The sequence below is a fragment of the Erigeron canadensis genome, chromosome 9 (genome assembly GCF_010389155.1).
Source record: "Erigeron canadensis isolate Cc75 chromosome 9, C_canadensis_v1, whole genome shotgun sequence".
NCBI lineage: Eukaryota > Viridiplantae > Streptophyta > Magnoliopsida > Asterales > Asteraceae > Erigeron > Erigeron canadensis.
Window position 1 is genome coordinate 31670453 of NC_057769.1, and position 12534 is coordinate 31682986.

Genomic DNA, 12534 nt, shown 5'->3' on the forward strand with positions numbered 1-12534 from the left:
TCTGTATTTATAAGTTCTCAAAACAAAAATAAAACTAAGTAAAAAAAATATATCAATTACTTAAAACCCAAAAACACTTAAATCCAAGAGAGTCTGAATCTCTAGTTTTCAAAAAGAGAGTAGGGTGTGAGTTAAGATTGTTTGTGAATCTATATGATAAAAATAGAAGAAGTTGGATAATTATGATTTTTTTTTTTTGTGTGTAAATGTTTCTTTTCATATAGATTGAGGATAAAAATTTTGGACCAAAACTGTAATTTTTTGAAAGTTAGGGATGAAAGTTGCAAGTGGCCGTGTACAACAGGGATGATTTCTGTAATTAACTCTGGGTATTATTAAGCCAATTTACAAGATTACCCATCACGTGACTTGGTTTTAAACGGACGTTTATGCCAGGACTAAAACTGTTGACGGAACAAAGTTTTTTGGACTAAAACTGTAATTTTTGAAAGTTAGGTATGAAACCTTCAAGCTGAGTACCAGAGACGATTTCTGTAATTAACTCTATAATTAATTACAGCCGAAAAGAAAATCTTATGAATTTACTAATTGACGACAGAATTATGAATAACCACAAAACTCGTATCGATCGACTTAAATATCATATCTACCCACAACATATAAACACCTAACTTTCAACGCTAGGCAGCTAGCTTCATGGTTCATGCATTTGATAATTGTATTGTATATTATAATCAATGTTATCCAAACCTATTATATGAATGCTTTTCATTTGTCGCATACTCTTTTATTTAATCAGCACTAAAAAAAAATACTTATAAAATATAGGAGAAAGAAAAAAGTCGGACTTGAAAAATAGAAGACGAAACTTATGTATCCGGCCTCTTAGTTAATGTATCAACTGGCTTAGAAAGTATTTCTTTTTTGATATTTTAATATTTTTAATGTTACATCTCCTAACTTTGGTGATTTAATGTCTTAACCCTTTTACCGTTGGTGTGTTTATGTTTTAACTCTCTTGAAATACTCGTATGTTTTTATGTGGAAAATATATTTATACTAGTGCTCAGGCCCGTCCATTGGACGGGTAGTCTCAAGATATATAAATCTTATAATAATTATAAAAAAAAATAAAAAAAATAAATCTGAAATAAAAAGTGTATGATCAATGACACAACTTAATAAATACGAAAGCTAAAGAAGAAACATATGAAAATTAAGTCTATATATATATTGATTTCAGTTCACCTTTTTTTTTTCCTCCAACGTTAGTTAAATAAAATAAAAAACAAAAGGTGTATAAACAATATCACAACTTAATTAATACGAAATCTAAAAAGAAAACATATGAAAATTAACTCCATATAAATATTGATTCCAATTACCCTTTTTTCCCCCAACTTTAGTTAAATAAAAAGAGAAACAAAAAGTGTAGAGTATATAATTTGAAAAATACATATCAATCTATCAACAAAAACCATCTCGAACGTTTTGATTTTCTTTCGATTGTTCCACTCTGAAACAGTCCATACATGCACAACACGGAGTCGTAGATGATGGTTAACATGTGTTGGCTTAAGATCTTCAAAATGAACTAATGTGGTCTTATTTTTTGTAGTTGAAGAAGAAGCCATAATGAATATATAATGGACAACAAACTAAATTAAAAGAGATAATAATAAGAATAACATAAAAATTCAATGTTAAATAATAATAATAATGATTAAATATGAACATAGTATATAAATAAAAAACCTTTTTGGTAGTTTCTTGGTGGTGTATATATATAGATAATAATAATAAAGATTTATTTATTAAAGGTCGGTCATTTTTTATTATATAAATATTAAAAAATAGAGAATTAATAAAGAATGAGTATCAGACTAAAGGAGGGGGATGAGGGGTGCCAAGTGCACCCCCAACCTCATCTTTTAGTTATACTATTATAATTTTTTTTTTCTTTAAGTTATTTGTTATTCTTAACATATTTTCTTTGACGTTCAAGTCTGGACCTATACGGGAAAAAAAATTCAACAGTCTTGTAACTCTAAAGAATTAAATTCAAGATCTGTGGGTAAAATCAAGAAAACGTCCTTGAAAGTTGATTTGTATCTCATTAGCTACCTCTTTGTTATTATTTTCAAGTATTTTTCTTATTCACCTCAAAATAGGGGCAAGGTGTGGAGCTTGGTATGGAATCGATTTGTGTGAAACTGAGAGAAAACACGACTTCCACTTATTCGGTTACCTTTTCGTTTGGAGTTAGTCGGTTTCACAAATCACATGTGATACCGTATACATTGACCGTTAAAATCTATTTTAATTTTATCAAATAGCTAAAATATTGAACACTACCCTAAGGTTTTATCATATAACATTTTATTTTTAAAATCACAATATAGAATTCTATACAAAAGTTCACTATAAATCCTTTCACTTTAAATTTAAGTTGTCATATAAACAATTTTCGTACCTTGCACTACCAGAGTAATTATTAGAAGAATTCTATTCAAGTCTCCGATTGAAACTTGTCGTACGTCGATGACGTAGCTGCTCAACTACCACCGATTGAAAACTTATTTTAGTGGTTTAATGATTATTTTTTTTTAATTATTAAATGTTATTTTTTTTGGGGCTTTGCTAAACGAAGCCCTAAGAGCTTTTGTTAAGGTGCATTAATTAGTTGTACACTTACCATAAAATTCAGTGGGTGAACTTTTAATATGAAAATGTACAATCTTGTTATGCACGTTAAATGAAGCCCTAAGGGCTTTGTTTAACATTTTCTTTTTTTTTTTTATTAAATGTCTTTTTTTTTTATTAAATATGAAATGGTGTGGTTTTCGTATAATTGATTATTTTTGAAAATAAAAAATTAAATTAATTTAAATGGTGGGTTGTAATGACTTTGTAACATGTTATTGGTTTAATGTGTGGGTTGATATGGATTGACATATGATGACATCCTCCTCCCTTATTAGAATTTGAGACTTGATCATTAAGCCACCTTCACGATGATTGAATTTTGAGTGAAAACTAATTTGGTTAATCTCTTTGTATGCCCACCCCATATATAAGCTATATTCTAGTTACACGACCATATCTATTGAAATTGTAACATTTTTAACAAGACAACATGCTCTCCATTTAACTCATGAATGAGAGTCTAATTTTAAAGTCTTTTCAGCTATACTAAGTGTGTGTTTATTTTTTGAAAAATAAGTATTATTCGCATCAAAAAATACACTACTCTGCGATTGCAGAGTGGTCGATTCGTACAAAATGGAGGATTAGATTACATTAAAACGATTCGAATCCCCCCAACTTATAGTTCATTTTTTCAATCTACTTATATACCACAAAAAACCGATAACTTTAACATCTAGAAAAACTTTGCTACTACAAATCTTTGCCCCTTGAAAGAACTTCTCATTCCTTGTTTTTCACAAATACCAACACGTGACGAATATAATATCTTTAAAAACCTTTCTTTCTTTCTTTCCCAGACCCACTTTGTCATAGTAGTCTACACTAAGCTACCCATGAATTAATTAATCATATTCAACAAGATAGTTAAAAAAAATAAAAAAACATCGAAATCCTCCCTTGCTTGACAAATCGGGCAAACTTTCCATAACCACATCATAAAACCATAAATAGAAAACCCCGAAAATCCAAACTCAAAACAATAATATCTTTTCCAAATTTCAAAAGGGTATTTTAGGAAAATAATATAAGTCGGTAATTACCAAAGAAGACTGTTTTGGCAGCTTTTGACATACTAAAATATCTAAAAGCCAGATTAATACACGTGTCCTATACATTAGTTGGTTGTAAAAAAAAACTCGACTCGGTTGTTCACATATAATCATTCTTAACTTAAATTTATTACCATATAATAAATATTTCTTTTTGATATTTAATATCTATTTATTTATATTTATATATTTAATTCAATATAAAGTAGCCTTCTATATATAATGACATCATCAACCTATATATATACACACATGCATACATTCATTACATACATCCCTCTGTTTTTCTTTCTTTCGATTTAGTGCTCACCGGATAATATTTTCCGGCAGCTGAGTACGGAGGAGAAACTGCAGAGGATCTTTGTTTATTCTTCAATGGCTGCTATCTTCCGTACACTTCTTTTGCTGCTCACTTTATCAGGTAAAATACTTTTATTATTATTATTAATACATTCTTTTGTTTATTAGTTAGTTAATTATAATGTGGGATTCATTTATTTTTTGTTAAATTTTATTGATTTATTTTGTTTTCTGGGCTTTTCTAAAAGTATTTTTATCTGGGGTTCATCAAAAATATAAAATAGTTAAATCTTGTTGATTTTATTGGGGTTTTGAAAGTTTCTTGCTTTTTTCTGTAATGTTTTTGGATTTAGTGTGTAATTACTTGGATAAAATTATTGAATATCAAATGCAAGAAAACTGAGATAGATACATAAATTTGTGGTTTAATGTAGTGCATATCTAATTGCAAAAAAGTACTAAAACAAGATTTTAAACCATAACTGTATAAAGTTTCCGACTTTGTATGTTCAAAGCTCCAATTTTGCTAGCTGCTCAATGTTCCGTGCATTGAAAGGGTAGTTTGGGTTTTTTTATTTATTTTTTTATTTTTAATATTTGTTACAATAAGGATTATGAATTGTGAGTATTACAGTATATCGGGGTGAGTCGATGGGTATCCATGTAGGGTTGCCCCATCACCCTTTTTTTTGATTAAATATTATATATGTATTTTTATGTTGAAGTCTTTTGGCATTTTTTTTATAAGTTTTGTTGTCCTAATCAGGATTTTATTTGTTTGTAGAGTTATTTGTTGGAATATTAAGTATTGGAGTTGGAGTGAACTATGGAAGGATTGCAAACAATCTCCCATCTCCTTCTCAAGTATCTGGTCTGCTAAAATCGTTAAATATTAATCGAGTAAAAGTCTATGACGCCGAACCAAAAGTATTAGAAGCGTTTGCAGGAACCAATGTTGAATTCATTATCGGTTTAGGAAACGAGTACCTTCAAAGAATGAGAGATACTCAACAAGCTCAAATATGGATTCAACAAAACGTTCAACCTTATATTTCGCAAACTAAAATCACGGGTATTAATGTTGGAAACGAGATTTTAGGAGGAGGGGATACTGAGTTAGCGTCGTATTTACTTCCTGCTATGAAGGGAATGCATGGAGCTTTAGTTAATCTTGGATTAGACAAGCAAGTTTATATAACGACCGCTCATTCCCTTCAAATTTTAGCGACTTCTTTCCCACCTTCTCAAGGGACTTTTCAAGAAAGTATGGTGCAATACATAAAACCAATACTCGACTTTCATGCTCAAGTTGATTCGCCTTTTTTCATCAATGCATATCCTTATTTTGCATACAAAAGTGACCCAAACAACGTTCCGTTGGAATATGTGCTTTTTCAACCCAACAATGGGTCAGTTGACCCAAATACGAATTTGAAATACGACAATATGTTATATGCACAGATTGATGCTGTTTATTCTGCTATAAAGGCATTGGGTCATACTGATATTGAAGTTAAAATCTCTGAGACTGGCTGGCCTTCTAAAGGAGATGAAAACGAGGCTGGAGCAACAGTAGAGAATGCTGGTATATATAATAGAAATTTGATGCAGAGGATGCGACAGGGTCAAAGTACTCCAGCCCGCCCTTCACAGCCGATTGACATTTACGTTTTTGCCCTGTTTAATGAGAATCAGAAGCCCGGACCAACGTCTGAGAGGAATTTTGGATTGTATTATCCTGATGGCTCCCTGGTTTATAACCTTGGCATTCAAACACAAAGTTATATTCTTCCAAGAATGGACTATTCATCTTCACATAAAAACGTAAGCATTATTACTTGATTGTTCATACATGATATAGCAGATTTCTTGTTTTTTTTTTTTTTTTTAACATGTTTTGTATTTGCAGGTGTTTTCCTTCGTCAGAATTCTCGCTTTGTTTATTGGATTCTATTCTTTGCTTAAGAGATGAAAAGTTAACTCAAATTTTGTTGACTAGTATACATAGGGAGCTCTAAGTCCCTAAAGAGGATTGTCTTTTGAGGTACTCTTTTTTTTTACTCTATTCCTATCATTTTTTCGAGTGCAAATTTGTAAATTAGTTGTTAATCTTGACCCAGTAATGGTAAAAGGGTCGACTTTCCCAGGTTGGCTGAACAGAAATCCCTTTCAGTTGTTCACCTACTGATGGTTGCCTACCAATTAGTTGAGTTCATAATGGTCATAATAACAAGATAGTATTTTTCAAGGAATCATAATATCATAATCTGAAATTATATGCATCCACTCATCTAATTAGGACCAATTACTCTAGCCAACTCCACCATCTTTCTAAGATGATATTGTTAGGACCCCATCAACCACCAAATATGTGGGCTCAGGATTCTCAAAGTGTCTGTTAGAAAGTTGTAAAGTGAACCTTTTTACATTCAATACATTAGTTCCATTTCAGAAAATGTCCAAGATTTGCTGCACAACTATTACGTTTTTTTTACAAAAAATATATGCTTAATGTGTAATTAGAAACTTTTAAAAGAGAGGGTCAATGATGTATATCCTGTAGTTAGAAAATAACCATATACTTAATAGAGAATGCAACATTGTCAGAAATTGTAAAATAAAGATATGGTCACTAGTCTCCATCCCATCTTATCTCCACCAACAATCATGGAATATAGAATCTTACTGCAAACAAAATTCTTCATGTCTTATAGTTTACAAAAGTTCAAATTTTATTCAATCATATTCAAAAGTCATCCTTCTCTAATTCAATATTGACGGTGGGACCAGTCGATAGGAGACTGATAATGGGTCGGATATCCATTTATCATTCTCTAATCATGATGGGTCGGTAATCCATTTTTATTATCCTCTCTATTCCAATATTTGCAGTCCTACTCGTATTTCATTATAAAAAATCAAGGATAATAAATGAAAGCTCATCCATGTTGCCTTCAAGTGTACATCTTTCATGTCCACACTGTATCCTTATTGTCATCGTTTATTTATTATTTATGTGAGAAAGCGATTTGGCTGCTTTACCATTCGGTGGGGAGATATCTTTCTGTCTTTTTCTCTTTTTCTTTCCTTAGCTCACCGTTATTGTATACTACTTGTAATATATAGTAATAGTACGCTAAACACTAGTCCAAGTTGGGTAACTTTTACATTAAAAAGTTCAAGAATCTGACTTGAGTACATCTTAGTTTGTTTTTTGCCCATGTTGAACGACCCTTGAAAATTCTTTTTTGGGCTCTTTGAGGTCTTTGAAAGGTTATTATTTGCAAATTCGTGACATGAAATAATATCTTCTTGGAAGTGGATTTCAACATCAAGGAATACATGTCTAACTTTACAAGTGTTCTTAGAGTCACCTTCTCCCAAAAGGGGTAAGACCGACAAGTAATCTGGTTTATTTGACATTAAGACAATTCATCTTCCCACCACCCGATTAGCTCCAAATTCGGAATTAGTAATGTTAATTGACAAAAACAGGAATGCCAACATCGTCCTACCCTTAAGCCATATGCGTGTCGTGATTCATCAAAGTCATGTTATATGTCGTATTTTCATTGTATTTGCCAACTGGCAGCCTCCTGTTGGCTTTAAATTCCCGGTGTCTATCTGGGGTCCACTTGATTAGGCTTGCCATGTTGAAAATGAGGTTTATTAAGTATGCACTTTTAAGGGTCATTATCCCACTAACCCTTGTACTAATTCATGAACCAAATATTTCAAAAATGGCGATTAGATAGAAATTCTTACTTTTCTTGTTCAACTAATCTAATGAATTTAATTGTGACAGGCGAAAGTTGAGGATTCACATTCAGAGCCACAACAACGCTTTCAGCCCAACAGCATCCTATTACCTTCATAGTACACATTGTTACAACATACTTATTCTCCAATAGATATTTCATGTTCCCTTTTCTTATAGTTTATTAGAAATTCATCTTAATTTTATACAGAATTGCAAATAAACCAAACCCGCTTCAGCAGCCACCAGGAACATCAATAAAATGGGAGCGAAAAACATTCTTGAAACAGTTTATAGGGTTTTATTTTTTATCATCATATAATTCTTGCTTTTGTTTTCAATTTTATATAGATTTTCCATACAGGTGTGTATCGATACATTTGAGTAATACTGACTGATTTATTTTTTATTTTTTGATATTGGATGTTAACTTCAAATTACATTATACATATCTCACCAGTTCTACATTGTTAATTATTGTTAGTATTCTATGTTATCTGTCTGGTTTATTTTATTGTTAGTTATTGGATTATTGGTTGGCCTGCTTCACTTTTTAAATATGAGAATAATTTTATGGTAGTACTATTATTTAGGCTGCAATCATTCATATTTTGAGCATTAAGCAAGAATTATAATCAATGATGACTTGATAGCATTTAGAATACGATCAATTGCTTTCAGATTTTTATCACATAAAAAGTCTTCATAACATTTGGGGTCCCCAAGTTACTTTTTATGGGCCTTGCTTCTAGTGCACTTTAGACTTCCCTAGTTGTAACCTTGTAAGGAATAAATTCCCGATAAGTTTTTGCTCATCAATTAAATATTAACAAAAGTTGGCAACCTACCCGAAATTAGTAGGTCAATCAAAATGGCCAGTGAGCATAATGGGTTGGGGGTATGTTTGGGCGGCCCGTGTTAGTTTTACTTGCAGGTTGCAGCTGTTGTCGTTTTTTTTTTCCCTTTCCAAATCGAACTCGAACGCACCCTCATTAAGTATTGTCTCAAGCCTGACTTGAATCCTTCTAATCATGCCTCTAACTACTTTGAGAAGACACCAACTACAAACCTTTTGCTTTGCCAAGTCATTTACTCGCAAGCTATTTTTTTAGCTATCAATTAGAGTGCGTTTGGCAAAATAAGTTGGAATTAGAACTTACAGAGCCGTTAATTGAAACTTCTAGACAAAAGTTTTTGTTAACATAAGTTTGTTTGACAAAGTTAGCCAAATATTCCTATAAATCCCAAAATGCAATGCAATTTAATTAGAGATAATTTTATTACTATTAATAAGCTAAAACTTCTCTCGTATTCATAAATCAGTTAAATTACGGACAAAAAGCACTAGTTAGAAAACTCGTCTGTCAAATTGGGTAAAGTCTAGGAATGTAGCTTGCAATCATGAATAAATGATAGAAGATCTTGCAACCGAGATTAGTTTCCATTTATCATGTTTCCATAGTATTAGTTTCCTTCCTTTGATTTAGGCTAATCTATAAATATAGCCTCTTGTAATCCTTATGAATCATAATCAAATACAATAACCTATAAGGTTTCATATCCTAAAACATGACGATACATCATTTGATGTACAGAATCATGACTCACATGACAAATTAGATAAAATAGATAATCCATAATTTTTGTTACACCCTTGAATTGTGCCCTGGGCGATGCCATCATTTCTTCCGACATAAGTATGGCATCAAACCAATGAAGGTTGTGAAAATTAAGAGCATATATATACGTCACCTACTTACCATACAACAAAGAGTGAAAAACCATCAACTCGACTTCCCCAAAAAGTGCAAAGTAAAACTTATGAATAAAGAATTAGTTACAACAACAGTTGACATACCTTTAGTTAGATCCCTATTCAAAGGCGGTCTCGGTGTCAATATGGAGTCAAGTGATTTCTTCAGAGTTAGTGCCGGCTCCCAATTTGGGGCAATCTGTGAAATTGATGTAATAAATACTTTGAAAAATATACTAAATAAAGAAACTAGCATATAGTAACAATTTGAATGATTACTAATATTCTCAAATGCATGGGCTAACAGAATGAAAGTACCATGAGGTATTTTAAGATCAAAAAAACATACCTCCAAGCAACACTCATTAATGAGTCTACTCCTCGAGTAGTTCCTCTCATTAAAATACCGAATAGCAAGCGTATTCATGATCATCTCTTTTTCTAATGACACCTTGATACGATGATGAAATAGTGCATAGCGCGCAACTACGTAAATAATGGTTATAAAAAGGTTAACCAAGTTGAAGAAAGAAAGTTGCTATATATCTTGAACCATCTTACCATCTCAGGACTCAGAATTTGATCTTTTAATATTTAAAAATACAAATTAGTGACACTTAAAAGTAACACGAGTGCATACTACCTTTCTTAAAACGGTCTTCAGCAGAAATCTTGAATCTCATTGCCTGTAAAGTCCATAGGAACGAATTAAGACGATAACACTTAAAACAGAATATGATCAAACAAACTAATGAAATATATCGAGATAAGATGACCTCAATGACTTGTGTAGAATATAATGTCTTGGTAGTAAATCCAGGTACGACGGCGTTAACACGGAGTGTCTCGGCAGCAGCAGCAATGAGCATATCTTTTACTCCCTCTGCATATCATATCGCACAACACTTCCAAATCCTCAAACTTAATTCATTTCCCAAAGAGTTATATATGTAAAATACAATCTCTTGTTCTTTATACATACATATGTGTGTTTGTGTGTACGTAGACTGTAAAATCATGTACCCATTAAATAATAACTAAAAAAGGTTGAAATAATAGAAAGGTAAAAGTTACAACGTACAGCTTCACTTACCTTCTTTAAAACGATTTTCGATTACTAACTTGAGAGCAAATGCCTTCCAATATTGAGGAGCAATCTGTAAATTCACATGCCCCAAAAATACATGCCCTCGGTATCTCGATCGATACAAATTAACAGGTTGATCCGAACAAAACCAAAGTCCAAAGACAACTTAGTGATTAATGATGTATCATAACATGTGAAACAAACTAAATAAAACAAATGGAAAACCACCATGTGGTTGTGGAATAAGCAGCGTGGTTTGTATCAGCGCGGTTGTGGAATAAGAGCGTGCTCGTACTGTTCACCTGACAAATTCTGAACCCGGCTTTTGAAAAGCCGGTTTCAAACTCACTTTTTTGAAGCCGGTTTTTGAAAAGCCGGTTTCGAGGCAACTTTTTTGAACCCGGCTTTTGAAAAGCCGGTTTACCCTATTGTATAATTTTATTTTTTTCGAAAACTTGTTTGACAAAACACCCTCCCCAAATCACTGTTTCAAAAATTTTTTCTTATTTTTCCTTTTTATTAAAAACTAACTCATTGGTTCTGGATACATTGTTTCTTTTTCATCAAAAATTCCGCCGTTATACCCATGTTATGTGATTAGTTCATAGTTATAATTATGGATTTTGGTTAATTCATAGATATAATATCATCGCAATCAATTTGTATGTATTTACACTTATGATGTTTCATCAGTACGTTATTATATACAACTTTGATGACATATTTCTCGCCTATGCGCGCAGCAGAAATGGTGTTTTTTTGATAATATTTCTCACCTTTTCTCTTAGTTGGTCATGGTGTACTCCTTTATTGCTACTAAAGTTGGTTTTAATTTTTTCTTGACAATTGAAACTATCTGAACGATTCCAAATAAATTGTTCTCTATGAACTATTGAGTTTAGAGAGCCAATGTGATTATTATTCTAAAATTCCATTTCTATGTAACCGACCAGTGACATGCTGCATGATATACAATTTTCGTTAAAAGTAGTTTATTGGATATCATCTTTATTGCATTAGCATAGGTAGTATCCTCTACTTGAAATTTTTCAGAATTGCAATTATTTAAACTTGAATTTCATGATTTTACTAATAAACTAAATCGATTTTCGGTATATAAAATAATGTATATATGTCCTTCATGTCCAGCCACTGCAAATTGTCCTAATCAAGTAGTGAGATTATTCTTAAAGACAGATTGGATTTTTGGATTATTCTCAAGCCTTGTGTGAGAGTATTTGAATAGCTTACCTAATAAGAAAGGCAGTGGCAAAAAACTATTTAATTTAACTCAACCTTTTTTATCATTATTTTTTGATTTTTTTTTTGGTTTCATTTTCGGAAATTTATGTGCAGAAGTTGAACTATGAGGAGTCTCTAGAATTTATGAGAACATCCTTGGACTCATGCCAACAGTTACCAAATCGTTAATTATTTTTTATGATGAACTATCTGCAATTCTCAATTCAAAAACTCTTACAACAATCATGGAACGCTGAGTTATGTGGTGTTATATTATTTTTGTGCGTAACTTCGGGTGTTACTAATAGGTATTAGTTTTGTGCCATGCAGTGGAGCTATGGATGAACCTGGATGGAGATACATCTCCAATTTGCATGAACATATTGTCGCAGGCTTCCTCCACATCAAGGTAATGCTATTTTCTCGCCTTTATAGTCTTGCTTAGCATGTCACTATAGGAATCTATAAGGACTAATAACGGGCTACTTGAAAAACTGAAAGCAATTATTGTTTTTCATTAGTTATTTTTGGTACCTTAATCTTCAAGCTCAAGTTCTATTCATCTGTTTCTCATGGTACTGTAATATCATATGACTGTTTATGTCATGTGCTTCAATTAGCATACAAAGATCTGTTTTAATTACCAAGTAAAACAATAAATGAACTTACTTTGACT

General features: G+C 31.8%; 1 protein-coding gene across 2 annotated transcripts; it reads left to right on the forward strand.

Moving 5' to 3' along the window:
- Window positions 1–3989: 3989 nt before the first annotated feature.
- LOC122583959 (glucan endo-1,3-beta-glucosidase 14-like) lies at window positions 3990–8221 on the forward strand. Of its 2 annotated transcripts, XM_043756328.1 has the most exons (5): window positions 3990–4140; window positions 4804–5843; window positions 5929–6063; window positions 7825–7895; window positions 7988–8221. In XM_043756328.1, the coding sequence occupies exons 1-3, from the start codon at window positions 4095–4097 to the stop codon at window positions 5989–5991; spliced, it is 1149 nt and encodes a 382-aa protein (XP_043612263.1). In that variant the 5' UTR covers window positions 3990–4094; the 3' UTR covers window positions 5992–6063; window positions 7825–7895; window positions 7988–8221. The 2 variants fall into 2 exon arrangements, with proteins under 2 accessions (XP_043612263.1, XP_043612262.1); XM_043756327.1 differs by having other exon boundaries at window positions 7825–8221.
- The last annotated feature ends 4313 nt before the right edge of the window (window positions 8222–12534 follow it).